The following is an 18631-nucleotide window of genomic DNA, read 5'->3' as shown; positions in this document are numbered from 1 at the left end:
TTTTAAATTGGGATTTCAACCATTAGCTTGCTATACGTACATACCAAGCTAATGGTGTCTGATAAAATAAAAGAGGGTAGTTCGAAAGTTATAGTTTATATTACATTTATAATAAGATATGTAGTCTACAAAATTTCACAAATTTTCACAACTTTATAGAAACTAAAGCGTCTACCCATTTTATATGAAAATAAAATCATCGAAATCACTGACTGGATCTACGTACGGCGGGGGCTGATTTTACGCAACCATTATTTTTTAAAATATAATCTAATAGGCAATCATATCTCGCGTATCTTTACATGAGTAAGTCAAAAACTAATAACGGTAAAAAAATAAAAAAATATCAATCCATAAAACCGGCCCCCGGTGAACTCAACACAAGACAACAACGCTCTCGCTCTCACTCTCTCTGTCTCACTCACTCACGCTCCGCCGGTAACCCGGTACATATACAAACATATTTATTATATCGTTATATTTAACTAGAGTTATACAGAATAATGATTCCTATGAAATATAATTATTATGCATTCTTTAAATTTATTCAATAATATAATAATAATAATACTTAATAAGTATCAATAGGTAATAAGTCAATGTCCAGCTACAGACTACTATACTTTATAATAATGAATGTCGTATTAGTTCTTTATTATTTAATCATTTATTATTTAAATTTATTATTACTTGATATACCAGTAAACGAACATACAGCAGCCTCGGCCCGACTTCGGGCACACATAATCACAAAAAAACATTGTCAACACATAAAATAATAATCAATAATAATAATCATACAGATAAAAATCATCCATAAAAACATTACAATAAAAATCTAAACATTAAAACACACTTAAAACAAACATTATATTAATATTATCATAATCATAGTATAGTGTGTACGTATAATATCATTTAAGCGAATAATCGTATAGTCAAAATAATGTGAGCATGGCGCGCGGGGAAGCGGCGCACGCGGCGACCGACCTAACTAGCTCGCTACGGTACGGCGCGCCGCGGCCCGCAGCGCAGCGTCACGCAACGCACCGCAACGCAACGCAACGCAACGCAGCAAAGTGCGCGGCGCTGCAGCTGCGGGCACGGCCCGCAAACGGCACAGCACAGTCATTAATCTATGGCGAGAGCGCGCGGTCGACGCTGCTTGGGGGCGCGGGCGCGGCGCGGCTTTCATACAACCAACCAACTCATTACCTATAAAACAACACATTAGCTAGGCGCGCGGCGCGCCATACACAGCGGCGGCGATGGCGGCACGTGGCATGCTGGCACGCTCGCACGCTGGCACGCTCGCGCGCATGCACTACACTACGCTAGCTAGACTCTGAACAGACAACAGGCCGCGCGTCACGCTTCCCGCGCCGCCCGTCCCTCGCCTATTATAATATTATCTTAATACTTTACGCTATTACGTCAAGTAAGCTTTATAAATTTTCGATTTCTCATTACGCTATCAATAATAATTATACAACTTTTTTTAAATTTTATGGTTTTTTTCGAAATTCTATCGTAACGTACTTCGAGTCTCTCTGCGGCGACGAGCGCGACGCGCGCTCGACGACCTAATAAAAAACGTTCATAATAAGAAAATATATCGTGAACAACTCTGCCGACTTACGATAGGTACGGCGCGGCGGACGGGCCGTGCCGGCGAGGCGCCGACTTTTGGCACCAGGATTTCGATTACACAATTTTTATTCTTTTAATATTTTTATAACGATTCGAGTAAAAAAGATCGATTCCTACAACGAGAATGTGCGTCTCGACGAGATCCGCGTGCGTGGGGCGAACGGAGGTCACTGGCGCCCACCACGCGCCCACGGCTGCCCATCGGACGACACGAGATGCGAGTCGGCCGGCGGCGCACCGCTTATGAGATGATGCGGATCGCCTGCATCGCGGGCGCCGAGCAGGCGGGGCACGGCGCACCACCTGCCGCCAGCCCCTGCGCGCACTCCATGCAGAACAGGTTGTGTCCACATGGTACCAGCGCCGCCGCCACGCCGCGCTCGCCGCACACGGAGCACGCGCGCGCCGGTGACGTCGCCGGCGAGGGCCGCGTCGGACCCCACGCCCACACTCCCGCCGCACAGCCGCCCGGCGACTCGAACGATGGAGACTCCCCAAGCCCCTCATCGCGCTCCGTCGATGACCAGATGCCGAGCAGGTCGCCGAGCCGAGCCGACGATCCGCCCGATGAGCACGAGCCGGCAGACGAGAACGCCGCTTCTTGTTCAGGTCGTAACAGCGACGCGATACCGTTGCGGTACAGCTGTGCCAGAGGCTCTCCTTCTACTGGCGTGGCGCTGGCGCCGCCGGCCGCACCTGTGCGTAGTGCAATATGCGCTTCGATTTCTTTACGAGCTGCTTCCACGCTTTCTGGCAATCCCGTAACCTCGAATACGGGCTCGCGCTCGCGCGACGGCGTCACGATGTATGTATGGGTGGTGTGTTGTATGCGTTTGATGGTGGCACCCTTGGGTCCGACGACGAGTCCAACGACGCGATACGGCACGCGCACCTGTGCAGTCACATGCCCGGGAGCTCCAGCGGGCGGCGGCGGTGCAGCGCCACACTTGCGCGACGCTCTAATCTGCGAGAAGTGTTCGGCCGCCGAGAGAATCTCACGCTTAGCTCGAGCGACATCTTCCTTGCGGCCGGTCACGACGAACACCGGCTCTTCTCCACGCACTGGGGTCTTAATGTACGTGTTCGTTTTTGCCCGGAGAGCTTTGATCTTGCAGCCTGAAACAAAGGAAAATATGTCTGTAAATATCACAAGGACATTCTATTTTACGCGACGTTCAAGGACAGCGCATAGGGTACGCATTGGCGCCCAACAGAGCCTTTAAATTGAAGGTCGTATACATAAATAACGATAGCGATGGTGGCATTGCATGACGTTGAAGACTTTTGAGTAGTGAACGTTGGTTTTGCATAGATGAAGCCGCTTAGTCACCCGATGTCGACGTAGTGCGCGAGACAGTGTGTCGGGGAGGTGAGGTGTGTCCAGACTACTGCATGTGACCGGCCGGCGCGGCGACATTACGGCAATCGGCCGCCGGCCGTCACTACGAGCGCACTACGGTCCTATGTGCCAGAAACTGCGACAGCTGATATGACCACATTTCTTCGTTATGTCATATAATATATTATATTCGGAGATAAATACTGGTCTAATAATGTCATTTATAAATATTAATATAATAGTATTTCAACTCTACTATTTATACGTCCGAGTTGCTAAGAGGCAAAACGGCACGTGTAAAGTCCCTGCGGCTCCTTTCCTGCATTGATACATGTTATATGTATATATCTATCCTACTCATCCTACCCCACTGCGGCAAAAACAGAGCACAGCATCTTGATATAAGAAAATGTGTAGCGACTTAGTACTTGCGGTATATATAGAAATGTGGTACAATCTCAGTTTAGCTGTAAGCATGAGGCTGATATTTAAATCTATACAAATAAATAAAATTGTAGTGTATGTTTATAATTTGAAATTAACAGCTTTTTATTAAATGCACGTGAAAGTATTGATACTTTCATGAAAAAAAATTATTCAAAAAGTTTTGTCTGGTTCTCTTTGTATATCTCTGAAACGACCGTACCAATATGACACGACTTTCACTCACAGATAGCTAATATCATAAAGAGTAACGTAAACTACATGTATTTTCGAAAAAATATTTATTTTAATTAAAAAAGAAGTTAGACTCCACGCAAACGAAATCAGCAGTAACAGATAATTTATAAATATTATTTTATATTTGTTTCATGTCAATAATAATACTTAAATATATTTTTTGTAATTAAAATGACAAACGGGCTGACGGTTCATTTGAAGGAAAATGGTAACCGCCGCTTTACTATTTTATTAACTAACTTGTGTAGTAAGTGTTGCCATTCTGGAAATTAATTTATTATGCTTTCTTACCCTGTAATATCATTGTTATTACATACTATCTCTTTAACAAAAACAACTTGAGGAGCTAGCTGCTAGCAACAGATTTAGGCAAGACAGAGATAATCCACGTAAACGATTTTCTACAAAGTATCTTCAAGAATAAAAAGGTTGAATTATTTTCTTCATTCAAAACAAATTCATCCATCTTTTCATCAGCTTGTTTGCCGTCCCATTCTATTCACATAAAAAGATCCGCATTGCCTCTTACCATCCACATAAGCTAGTACAATACAAAGCTGTAACAAATGGGAAAACCTAACGTAACAGGGGTAGTTTTGTGAATCACGGGTCATCGAACCCGGACATTAAACTCAATTTTGATACGGTTATGCGCCTACTTTGTTCGTGTAGGTTTTGAGTCGATATTCGTTTAATAGGGTCGAGAGTTCAGTGCTGTTATATTTGTAAACCAATGGAGAAGACGTTAAGGTGTAAAATTGCACGGTATCGGTTTTTCATTAGGCAATAAAAGAGCGCGACGAAGAGGGATCGCTTTTCGATATGATTTAAATTAGTAGGATCGTATTGGGCTGATTAATATGCCTCTGATTCAAGGTGCGGATAATTAATTGATTCAACGCTGTTTTTATTCTAATAATTTATATTCTACCACGCTGCTTTATAGAGGGATATTTTTAACCGTGTACAATTAAGCACAGAACTCTGGACTACGATTGCTCCTTCTGGTGTTAAAAAGAAAGATAACAACAAGCGATGTTGTTTTTATTTATATAAAAATTTGAATGATTTCCTTTTGTCACTTTATATATCAGACTATTTATATAAAGTGACAAAACCAAATCATAGCGCCGTCTACTTTTGATACAGCAATAAACATATGAAAAAAAAAAAGAAGTTAATAAGAGATATGTCAGTCAATAGTGAACCAATAATATGTTTTTAGCTGTATCCTACCCACGACCATTGGAAGTAAAGCGGTGTGCTAAACCGTTGGACCACTGGGGTCGTCAAATCCTGTTTCGTCCTTTTAATGATAATCATTTACGACAGAGCTCGGCAACCTTTTGTTAGATAAAAGTAGGTAGAGTTAAAATTAAAGTAGCAGCGCTTCTTATCGACGGTAACAGTATGTAAGTCTAGCTCAAGTGCTGGCAAGTAGCCAGCAGACGAAACGGTAGTTACTGCACCTACCCAATTATGTGTTATTATGTGCGATGTATCTTATTTGAAATTCATATATACGAGTAATAACTTAAATAAAATTTTTCACAATTCTTAAAAATTTAAATGTTAAGAATTTTGTGTAAGAAAGTATGCGTGTAGCTCTTTCAAATAAACAATATTTATATAAAAGAGCAACACACAAGTTTCTTTACATTCTTCTAGTGATGAGTTTGAATGAATTAAGTGAATGAGTGGTAAATAAAAAAAAATACTATTCAAGAGTGCTTATATTAAGTTTATTTGAATAAAGATTATTTCTATTTCTGCCCTCGCCTCCGTAACTAGAACTCACACTAATCAATACTAATATTAGAATGAGAAAGTGTCTCCCTCTGTTTGTTATATATTCAATATTAACGGGCTGACAAATTTCATTGATACTTGAAATAAATATAGATTGTACTACGAGCATAGTCGTATATTTAAAAGCAGACGATATCGCGGGTGACAGATAGTATTATAATTGCAAAATTGTCTCGGGTGATCCATTCGTAATGAAATTTTACGTGAAAATAGATCGTAACATGACAATAGTCATAGGCTTATTATACCTAAAAAAGTAAGACGTGATTCGTATGTAACATAGATAAATAAATATGTTTTCTACGGTTACAATGCATCTAATATCAACTAACAATCTATAATATAATAAATTTATAAACAAAACCAAATATAAGTTCTCTATTTAACGAAAACGCTATCATTAGCTTTATCTTGCTTGTTTTATATTTGCTTTCATAATTGTATATATATAAAAAATATATTGTACAAAAACAATGAAAAATAATCCATCACTATGTGGGCTACATAGTTAGGATCCTAGGTAGAGCGAGAGATATCAGATTATGTAATTGTATTTTCTATACAATAATATAATATTTTGTAAGAACAATACAGATATATCATTTCATCACAATATTAATGCAGTCGACTTCAAAAGCAAGTTGTTACATAGAAACGTCACGTGCTACGCGGCGCGGTGTCTACGCGGCTACGGCCAGTGCACTCTACGCCGTATAACCGGGTCACTGAGCCTCCGCCCCTACCCCCGCAGCCCCCCGCCCGCTGCCGTATACCGTAGCCACGCGGCGTAGCAATGTACTCTTGCATTCTACATTATATTCACGATTTAAGCCTTGCTTTTCGATGTTTGTCTGCAGTAACGTTATGAATTCTGAATTTCATACTTGTAAAACGTTTTACATTCTTTTGTGTAGGCATTTCGTATTCGTTTTTCTATTGAGGAAAAAACATTTTATTGAGAACTGGTTAATTGAATTGTTTATTTATTTATATTCGGAATGGTTTACAATAACTCAAATGATATTAATCAGTAATTGTAGAAATAGTCTCTATTCATGGAACAATTTCAGTGCCTATATGTACGTAAAAAATGTTTTTTTTATCTTAATTTCTAATTATCTACATGTCAAATTAAGTTTAATTATATAGACATATTATTTAATCTTGTTTTTCGTATGGATTTTTTTATAATATGTAATAATAATAAATAAATAGCCCTGGACAATTAACACAACGCCATCTAGTTTTATATTGTAACATTCTTGAAAAGCACTGAATAAATATTTTTTCTTTCTTTCAAATATTGTGTATTTTCGACTTCTGTATATTTTGTTGACATCAAAGAACTCAATCGTGTGTTACATTACTGTACACAAGTTAGGTCGCTCAATCGCAAAAAGCTTTTGGGTTATGTATTAGGAAAACATTTGTGTATTTGTACATAAACATGTGTCTAGAACTTAGCATAAGAAATAATGTTGACCAGAATTAAGTTATAAGACCATAGTTCTTTTTTGCATTATGTTGTTCCCAGTTGGAGTACTGGTAAAAGGATGAAGTTGAATGAAATCAGTTTATCGTAAACTAGCTATCCGCCCTGGCTTCGCACGGGCGTACATGAATTATACATATAAACCTTCTTCTTGAATCAATCTGTCTATTGAATTCAAATCCGTTGCGTATTTTTAAAGTTCTGAGCAACTGATATAAAAACTAAGATTTTTTCCAATATTCATATTTAATATACGTAGAAAACACAGATCAACACAACAATCATACTCATGAATACAAATATTTGGACGCGAGGATTCGAACCTGCGACTATTGGAAGTAAAGCAGTATGCTAAATCGCTAGACCTCCAAAGCCGTCGATAAAAAGGCTTTCTGGTAGGGATGTAATAAGGGGTGAAAGTTATGCAGACGAAGTAACTGCACTTCGAATATGAGGCTATCGTAAACTTCTATTTTTCTGGAAGGGATGTAATAGGGGGTGAAAATTATGCAAACGAAGATATGAGTAACTACAATGAGAGCTATTGGGGAGCACTTTACCTATATCGTTGACAGTATTTATAGTATAGGTAGAACTTTGTTAAGGAGACATTGACAAGGGTAGCGAGGCGGACGTGTCCGACTTAAGTTTGCAGACAAGAAGAATCGTCCTAATTAACTATTGGTTCTATACTTACCTACTTTATACTAGCGATCCGGCCCGGAGTCACACGGATTCAAAATGTTTTAGGCATCCCTAATTATTGCACAAAGATTTTGTGCGGTTTCTGTTGATTATTGCATGCCTAATCCTTGTTAATATGTATTTATTTAAAAATGTAACGGGCAAGTTTCTTGCTCATGCTTTTTGTGATGAGTTTTTGTAATTTGTTTTTTTGAGTTCCGGCTTCGCTATCGTGTAACTTTCTGATTTTGATATATATGAACGTAATTGTATTAATTAATATGTTATTCTAGGAGTAATATGAAATAATGTTGAAAAATCTGAAAAATCTCAGAACGGTTGAAAAATCTGTAATACACGTTCATATAAACATGGATACGTTTTTTTTTAAATACATAATATACATAGAAAACACCCAGACCATTACAAACGGTACAAATATTTGTTACGAGGAATCGAATCCGCAACCATCATATGTAAGGCAATGTGCTAAACCCTGAAATCACCGAGGCCGTTAAAGATAAAAAAAAATCCTCTAATTAATAAGTTAATATATGATATATATTTCAATTTCTGGTGAATCGATCTCACGTCTAAGAGAACCTGATATGAAGCAATTGTTAACTCATTAACCAAATTATCGGATTTATTTGGGTCAGCTGTAACTCTATACGTAGCTATATCTATTTATCCGAGCAAAGGGAAGGAAAACAGTGAAAAGTGTAGTCACTCTGAATAATGTAGAAGACGAAAGCCTTATAGCGCCGTCTCTTTTATCCCTCATCCCTTCTTGTCTACGTCTTATATTAGTTTGATTAATCGATCCCGGCGTTTGATTAATTTTCGATTCAACAACCCAATTATTTATTTAAATTCGTTATCGCCGTAAGATAAACATTGACTTATTCCATACCGCCGTGTAATTTGTATGTTGATTAGTCTAGGGGGAGTATTCTCTTGTCTTGCGTAAATAAAATATTATTTTATCCCCGACAGACTAGGATAAGGGCCGGGCCGAGTGATCGATACCAGTCCGCGATTTCATTCGGTTCTTATGTTAGCAATGCTTCGAACCTTCTATTTTATAATGTAAGTATAATTTTGCTCGCAAATTTAATAAAGCAGATTTGTTTTTATATTTCTTAGCTTAATAACATTCTTTTAATTTGAGCATTATTGTGTAAACTTTACAAATGTATACCTAATTATGAAAAGATTAGATACATATATTGATTATTAATTGATAAAATAAATATAGATAAAAAAATTGCTAATTTGTTTTTATTATAAAAATTGTTTCATTAAAATATTAATTTTGACATTCTACAAATTCAAACTAATATTATAAACACATTTATTATATTATATTTATACAGTTTATATATATTTATTTATATGGGCATCCACGCACACTTGTTAAATGAACAATACTAATGACAAACGACCAAAAGTTTAATATGTTAAAAAAAAACAAGCAAACTAAACAAGTTATGAAAATCTAAGTAATAAACAAGTAGTTTGCTCCGACTAGTCATCGGGCGAGCATAAATCACAGAACGTCTCCATAACAACCATAGTAAGGCTGTGTAGGGTGGCCAACGTGGCTGCCGGCGCTCCCCCGCCCCCCGCACCCCGCACGAAGGCAAGCTGTTTTCCCGCGCACCCTACTCTACAGCTGTTTCTATATACAATGCTATAGACCCGTTTCCTGCCTATAATAGATGCCCGGGAACGCGTTTCCATTTATTCTGCTTTTTTGGCTCTTTGTGAGAAAGGATTTTTTGTTGTCGAACTTTCAGGATATAGCTGTACTAATTTTAGCAACTGTTATGGTAAGATGCGGTGGTGAGAGGTCATTACACTATACACAATACTTGACATGTCCACAATTTGTTTAGTATATTTGAATTCAACCTGGCAGCGGTCGAACTACGACAAGCCTCTCCGGATTAAAATCTATCACCTAAGTGATATTTTTTTTTCGTCCAAAAACAATAATAGATAAAAAATATAACAATCCAGTTAGGGTAAACCTATTGCAATACAAAACTGGTATATAGCTCAGTGGTGAATCACTCAGCAAATCAGTGATTTTGAGCACAATATTTTTTTGTTGTAAAACAGATTCGAAGTGACGTCTCACAGTTGTGAGCACTGCGCCAGAATACTCTACTTTAAATGGTTATTTAGGTATGTAGCGAAACAAACAGGAATTATGTTGAAATCGCGTTCGTCATTTCGTCATAGCACGTTGGCGGCGCGCCAAACTAGCTCGGTCTCATCAGATCAATGTTCATAAAAACTGAACCGCAATGAACTTAACGAAAAAATTGTCAACACTTAAGCGAATTGAACAAATAGTTCGATATTCGAGATGTGTACTCGATACCAATAATAATATTTGCACTAATCGAGTGGTTATTTGATTTAAACACCTTTATGTTTTGCGACAATATGTTTTATTAAGTCTAGTCTCTGACTGATACCAAACTGTGGCTTAACTTAATTTCTGGCTGACTCTCCGGTGATAAGAACACCAAATTAATCTGGCAGACAACTGTGTAGCCGCCCCTGTCGCGTTGAATTCAAATATACTGAGCGAAGTGTCAAGTTAAGTGTTGCGTTCACCACAACAGCTGATTATGTCTGTACTGACCACACTTTCTAGGAAAACTATCACAAAGCCTGTTATTTTCATTTATGTTCTAACCAGCTACGCGTCCAGGCTTCGCACGGTACTAATATAAACCTTACTCTTGAATCACTCTATAATCTATTTCTAAAACTGCATTATAATCAGCTGTGTATTTTAAAAGATTTAAGCGAACAGACAGCGGAAGTTACTTTATTTTATAATATATAATTTTTAATACAAAAAAAAATTCAGTACCATGTTATCAGGAGGTCAGCATATGGCAGCAGGTGTACTCTAACTCGCTTAGAACTAATCTAGAACGTCTTGAGTGACCAAAATGTCGCATGCGGAAAGAGTTCACTTAGTGGCACCGCGTGTGCGGGGTAGTGCGGCGGGGGCGGCGGGGGGCGCGGCGCCGCAGGGGCGCGTGCCGTGTCGCACCCCCGCGATCGATAACGGTCAACGACCCCGGCAGCGGCTCGCGGCCGTTGCATTGCCGATCTTCGGCGGTCGCGAATTTAACCCATATTCAGACGCGCGAGATCACAACGACCCGCCAACCGCTGCTAATTACTACGAGCGTATTATGCTGAAATATGCAATGCTTGTAACCACCGAATGTAGGTCACGAAACATCAAGGGGATTCAGTCGCGTGGATTTTTTCATTAATACTGATTGGAAATAAACGTTGCTGTAACTGCTAGTATATATCATTGTAAATAATGTATAAATATTTTCTACATAGAATGCAGTTACATTTTATTTTGATTAAGTTAGGCAAATAAAAAATCTAATCTTTCGTCTATAAAATTTGTTTATATTGCATGCTACAATAAAAAAATAAACTACATACATTTATATCTTAAATCAAGTGGTGAGGCCACTTACCAGGAAAGCTATTATAATATTTTAAACAGACGCTCCCCAGTTTATTTACAATGTTTATTAAAAAATTATGCTAAAGCATGTCATAATAGCGATGAAACGGGAATCATCATCATATTTTGCAGAAAACGCGTAAAATTAAGGTTTACCCAAGGATATTTAAGCACGGAGGGGAAAATGTTTTCCTGGTGTTTTCGGGCGGCCATTGCACTCGACTTACATAACACTAGGGGCACAGAGGTAACAGGAGGTAGGCCGCCGCGAGCAGGCCTCCACTCACAATGGACGGAAAAACATGACGCGATTCAGCCCAAAACGAGCTTTAGTCCAACAAAAATAAATCTTATATTTTAACGGATAAAGTTAAGAGATGTGTTGTAGTATGATTAATGGTGCATCTTACCGAGCTTGGGTGACATAGGGGGTGTGATGCGGAATGCGGGGAGTTAAGGGTTGATCGAACTGAAATTGGCAGCGTTCAACGCCCGGCCAACATTTGTTTTCTTTGACCAAGTAATTTATCATAGGCCTGCTTTATAAGTTTATTACAAAATTATACAAATTTTAAATAGACAATCTTATTCATTAATCAAACGGTAACGTAAAAATCTAAAGATCATATAGATACAGCGAGACATTCTTTCCGTTCAAAATTAGTAACATTTGAATATGGAACAGTTCGAGCTTCAAGACGAGCTACTTGATATTATATTCAAAGGAATACAATCCTTGAAATGAATACAATAAGTCACAAAATTTAATGAAACGGATTAGACCACGACTCTATGTATCCTGGAGCTCATTTCCAGCGATGAGAACTCACATAAACAATTAGTAACCTTGTCATGTAAGTAATAAAAGTTAATTTCATTTACGATGGTTTAACGACTTGATACATTGTGTTACTGGGGATGGACACGTGGCGTCTAGGGATTGTCGCGAAGGTGTGAAGGAGAGAGTGGTAGGCGGTTTCGCTCTGATTGCCGGAGATAGACATCTTCCCGATGAAAGGGAAATGGTAAGACGAGTCAGTGGTTATTTTAGTGTTGCCCCTTTTTATCATCATTGTAACTACGTCACTTGAAATTTAAATTAACAGGTAACAAATATCCTACTTACCTTTTATTAAGGTATTATATAGATAATAATAGTAATTATTATTATTGATATTAATGTATTTAAGTATTGATTGACTGATTAACGTTATATTAGAACTCGTCGCAAACATTTTAGTTTTTTTTCTTAACCAGAGTTTACAAGAGAAGAGAATTGAAACAGACGCAGTTAATAAGGTACATAGTACCCAAATGACAGAATTTAATTCATTATCCTTTAAACATATGACTTTTTGAATCTATACACATCAAATAGGGTTGTATTGTATGACAAGTCATACATTTAATTAAATGTCAACGTATAGGCTTGGCTATGAAACAACAGGTTCAGTAAAAAGTCTTTCGGTCGTATCTATGATGTCAGAGTACGGTTCCGTAGTCAGTATAAAAAATGTTCTAATACTATTGTGGTATTAGGCCATAGGTCATATTGTATTTTAGGTTTTAAATAATAAAACACGTTCTTAGCAACCGTTACTTAATCGGCCAATCATCCAAGAAGGAAGGGGTCAAGCCAGAACCGTATTTTATTGAAAATATTGCCACAGATAACAATAATTACACAGTTTAAATTCGGAATCTTTTCGCTATATAACTTGACAACTGTAAGAAGTATAACATTTTTGCCAAATTATTTGAAGCTTAATAATATTTTAAAGGAGAAACTTTTTGAGTATGCTTGTCATTCTCAGACGCAAAAACTACTGAACAGATTTTGATAAAACTTTACAGTAATATAGCTTATGCATCAGAATAATACAAAGGTTATATTTTTTATTGAAATTTAACGCTGGTGCAACCAGCTAGACATCGCTAGTTATTTATAAATTTGCACTGATTTTAAAATTAATTAACTTATAATACGATAGTCCATAGTTGTTTGGAGTTATGGTTTATTTATTTGAGTAGGGAACCCTAAAAATCGACCTTCCCGTGGCATTCTAATATTCATTGTATCCCCAGAGCGAGTTGGTTAGGTATTGACTATTTTAGTCCCGATAGACGTGACCCACGATACGTAATAGAGGGTAGGGGATTGTTAGTAATGGGAATGTTAATGTGCTTTCTTTTCTTCTTCCAAAAACAGCAATATTTATAATATTAATACTAGATTTAAAGACAAACTTGCTGTCCCCAAGTATCGTTTAGAAAAAGTTAATAGGTCTTTTATGGGAATAGGTATAAAAATTTACAATAAGATACCAAAGGATATGTTGGAATTACCCTTAAATAAATTCAAAACATCTGTTAAATCATATTACTCACTAAACGATTACCTGAATGACGAGTGTGCATGGCAATAGTTGTTCATGTACTGAATTTTCATTTAATGTTAGACATAGACACCTATATAAAAATACATTGTAAATAAACTGGCTTTAAAAAAAAAAGTAATTCAATTGAGTTTCTTGCCAATTGGATCTATATACCGAACTGGACGGTAGGGAAAAAATTATAATTTAAAAATTTGACCATCATAAGCGGCTAAAATGTTCTACATGAATAAATGATTTTTGAATTTAAATTTGAATTCTTGGATTCTAGAGGAAAGTTGATATATATAATACATGTACACCCGTATGAAGCCGGGGCGAGTAGCTAGTAACGTGTGGTAGTGGTAAGTCAAGAAATATATATTAGACGGTCTTGGTAGTTCGATTCCTTGCAGGATACAACCATTTCTATTCATGAGTATGATTGTTTGTATTGATCTGAGTGTTTTGTATGTATATTATATATGTATTTACAAAAAAACTAAGTATTTATATGAGTTATACCCATAACACAAGCTCTGCTTAACTTGGGTCTAGATGGCGCTGTGTTAATTGCTCAGGGATATAATTAGCTAGTATTAATAAATATTTGTTAGTATAGTAAAATAACTACTGCATTGATTTGACAAATTCTTCCCTGTTTGAAGGGAGAAGGTACAATATTCTGGATTAAACTACCATATATATGTTTTCATTTATTTTATTTCACCACCAATAATTATTCCCTTCACTATTTATGATTGCCTGGTAGAAAATGCGGCATGGTGTTAAGTCCACCATTATGGGCGTTGAAGTTAAATGTAAATATAATATGTACATACAAAACGCTTAAAGTTATAAATATCCGGGCAAAGCTGGGTCAGATAGCCGATGTCATTATCCAATGGTAGATTGTATTTGAAAATGCGGGAGAAATATTCTTTATAAGATTCCGTTAATGGATGTCATTCAGAAATAAAATGATTTTAGTGTTTAAATAGAAAAAAATGTACACAATATGAGTACGTACATATCCCTACACTAATTCAGGGAGATTCCAGCTAACGCAGTTCTCTACGAGCCGATTTCCCAATTGTGCCAGTTTCAACATTTTATAGCTACAGTTTCGATCCCGTGTTTTTGGATACATAAGAAAATTAAAATGTAAATTATTAACGCATCGCCCCGGGTTCACACGGATATTCACGGAACTAATATAATGGCAGTTTTGTATTACTTTGTTCTAATTTCGACTAGTAACTCTTAATTGAAAATTTTTGTTACGTTATCTATAACCGATTTTGATTATTCCTTTTGTATTGTATAGGGATTACTTCCATGTTCTTTCATCTTTTACATAATGTATGATTAAATATATTTTTTACATTTAGTTCTTGGCAATTTCGCCACGATGGGCTGCCTGATTGCATTTACCGTCATCAACAACAGAGAAAAAGATTAATATTTGAAAATGTAATGAAATAAAGCTAAAGTAGATGTCAGTAATGGCGCCAAATCTGCGGCAGCCATTTTAAGTACTTATCGTAAACTTTGTTGAGGTGTAGACAACCGGTATCTTACCTGAAATGAAAAAGAAAAATTGTAAGCAAAATACATTCTCACTAACATTAAAATAAAATTAAACTAGTCTTTCTTTATATCGTACTCGTATATTAGCAAATTTGAAAAATTGAATTTATTTTTTAAATAAGATCATTAGCGTAGCTGGGGTTATTAATAAAAAAATACATAGAACAATTTTATTGCATAATAAAAGAAAATATATTTATATTAAATAAACACAAATGTATTAAAAATAAGGCAGCTTTATCGCTGAAGGCGTTTTTAAGGCGGTATAAACTGATTTCAACTTTTATAAGTATCGAAAATATAGAGAAATATTATTTATTGTACTAGGATATCATAACACGACGAGAGCTATCAAACGCTGGCTCTTGAGACCTTTGTGTATTTTCCATATTATTCAATGTCTTTGGTGAAACTGAACTGATTTTGTTGATTCATTTCATAATCATTAGAGTATGTACGATTATTTTGTGAGACTAGTTACTTGTTTTAATAGGAGAGGTAAGGTCAAGGTTGCGTGTACAATAAAGCCGCAACCCCATCCTGCGCCACCCCTCCTCGCAACAGTGAACTGTCATGTCAGTACGCCGTACTCAACCTCGTGGGACCGTAAATTGACTCTTTATGTACTGGTACCTAAAGGTACCTTTCGATTACATTCTTTTTTAATTTAAATTTAAAAGATATAATCCTTAAAAAATCTCAAAGTTACAACGTGAAGTGATGTATATTTTAATTATTTATCATAATATATTAAAAGTGAAGCAAAAACTTTGTAATACTATTTACCGCAAAGTTAGTTATACGTATGGGTAATTAAAAGCATTTCAATAGACTGATTCCACATAAAAAACTTACATCTCCGATTCTTTCCCTTTTCAGAAAAGATAGGCTATGTTAGCCAATCTTTTCTGAAAAGAGGAAAGGATCGGAGGGATTCTTAATGAAATGGCCTATTTTCAAGTTTTTTTTTTTCAAATCGTGACCTTACGTATAATATTAGTATACTTTAAATTTCTATTACTGTTAGAAGTTTGCAACAAACTGTGTTCCGTTTCGACAAAGCATTGATAAACAAGATGTTTTAGCTGTAGACCTAGCTGTGGCAACGTCATCTAGGCGAGACATGATTAATGAACGGTGTTGACTGGTTATTTTAAACATATAAGCTAATATTTAAATATTCAAAACATTTAGTAACGATATAAGGCTTCAAGACAACTTTATATTTGATGATTTCGGTGGACTAGCGGTTTAGCTCTCCGCCTTTCTGTCTAAATGCGCAGGTTCGATTCCTAGCAGTGTAAAAAAATTGTATCCATGAGTATTATTTGTATCGGTCTGGATGTTTTCTATATATTTGTTTTTGTTTTAGAAATTTGTAAAATAGTAGTAAACAGATACAGTACCATGTAGTCTCAAGCTTAGTAGTTCTGTTATAGGTACTAGAGCGCTGATATAAAAACTTAGATACTTTTTTTAAATACATACACAATATACATAGAAAACACCCAGACCGATACAAACATTCATACTCATCATAATAATCATAAATGTTTTGCACCGTGCGAGGAACACGCGACCATCGGAAGCAAAGCGGTATTCTAAACCGCTAGACCACAGAGGCCGTCAAATCTGATTGTTATATTGTATGTATATATGGTAATCCGTCTCACATGGCACCCGTGACGTCACGCCACGTGGTCCCATTCATATTTGGCTATGGATGCGCAGGCGCCGATCATTCGCCATTTACTTCGAATTGAATACTAAACGTACGGTTAAACAATGGCGATTATTGTTAGATACAAATGAAGGTCATAACGAGTAACGTCCATATTTTAATCGAGATTACGTTTAACCGACTTCAAAAAAGGAGGTTCCATGTCGATGGCTGTGTACGTTTTTTATTGTTGTCGTTTTGATTATTTATCCTGAATTTATATTCATTTTTACGGCTTTGGTGATATAGCGGTTTAGTGCACCGCTTTACTTTCGATGGTTGTAGAAAATGATGGTTAAAAAACATGTATTGATTTCCTAAAGGATAATACACCAGCAATTCATTAGATGCTACATGCTACTGACTGGGGGCAAAGTGTTAGTTATGTGGACTAATAATCCTATTGCTAGCAATGGACCATGTCAGCTTTCCTCCACGCGATTCCCCTTGGACACCATCATGATAAATTCCTTTTGAATTTGTCATGGGCTAGCTGACCTGATGCCATGCTCATTTTATTATCCTCCACTGGTGCCCCGCGTAAATTGTTAGCGCAGGCAGGTGCACCATTCCATTATCACCCATAAAAAAATTCTACTGACTTATGATCGGATGTATTAGAGACTAAAGAATGTTTGGTTATGGTTGGCGTGACAATTTTTGTCATAATTTATTCGCTTGCAAATTACTGATCTAAATAAGTTGTTAAATTAATGATTATTTGTTATTTTGAATACTAATATTATATACACCGTCATATATTCAATCTATTATTAATACCACTCCGTCTGTATATCAACACGCCAACCTAACCACAAATGTTTATCATACATTCTTTAGTCTCTAATACATATATATATTACAACTGTGAGGTAATTGAATACTGCGTTAAAATCACGCTCTTTTCTTTAAAACAATTCACCCATTCGATTTCATTAGCCTTGATACTCCCCACAAGAGATCCATGCACTGATATTACAATTCGTGGTGTGCATAAGATATACACTTAAATAATACTGTTTGGAGGCAATAAAGTACATCAAGAATATACATAATTCATTGCCAGTTTACACTCAATAAAGTCCACGTTTGCATCATGATGGTACACTCTTAATAAATTTATGAGTCATTGAAAAAAAACAAACAATAATTTCATGTGTCAAGGAAGTTTCATGCCGTACTCAGAATTGTGAGATACGACTTGTGTACGCGAACAAAGAATATAAAGAAGTTTGTAATTTATATATACATAAATATTACACTATGTTTTAAATAAATAAGGGTATAAATGATTTAATGCCCTAATATTTATTTATTTATTCTTCATTGAACAAAAACTACAGGCAAGCTTAATGTCGTATGGCATTCTCTCCCAGTTAACCTTACGGTATGATCAGAAAGCGTTGTGGGGTATTAGCGAGGACTGTTTTAAATTTATTCATATATATAAATAACTATACAAGATATATAAATTATATAAATATAAAGTAAACAAAATTATTATACACATATATGAATATGTAATATTCTAATATGTTAATTTTATATCAATTTGAATCTTTCTAATATTATAAACGCGGAAGTTTGTGAGTATGTATGGGTGGATGAATGTTTGTAATTATTTGACGCAAAAACTACGACAGATTTTGATGAAATTTTACAGTAAAATACCGAAATGTAGTGCTTATTCTGTTACCGTTTCAAGCCAAAATAACGGAACCACTTTTGATGAATTTTAATAAAGATATAGATGGGATCATCACAAAGCTCACAGGCT

The 18631-nt window shown here is 36.3% G+C and overlaps 1 protein-coding gene across 1 annotated transcript in view; it reads right to left on the bottom strand.

Moving 5' to 3' along the window:
• Nucleotides 1–247: 247 nt before the first annotated feature.
• LOC131855037 (RNA-binding protein MEX3B) overlaps nt 248–18631 on the bottom strand; it is a 73708-nt gene continuing 55324 nt past the window's right edge. Inside the window, exon 2 of the mRNA XM_059206249.1 lies at nt 248–2766. Within this exon, the coding sequence (XP_059062232.1) occupies nt 1892–2766 (875 nt within the window). The 3' untranslated portion in view covers nt 248–1891. The remainder of the gene's footprint in view (nt 2767–18631) is intronic.

This window comes from Achroia grisella, unplaced genomic scaffold, assembly GCF_030625045.1.
Source record: "Achroia grisella isolate CSIRO2021 unplaced genomic scaffold, CSIRO_AGI_Agris_v1 utg1295, whole genome shotgun sequence".
NCBI lineage: Eukaryota > Metazoa > Arthropoda > Insecta > Lepidoptera > Pyralidae > Achroia > Achroia grisella.
The sequence above is the reverse complement of the archived record's forward strand: the minus strand, read 5'-3'. Positions and strand labels throughout refer to the sequence as shown.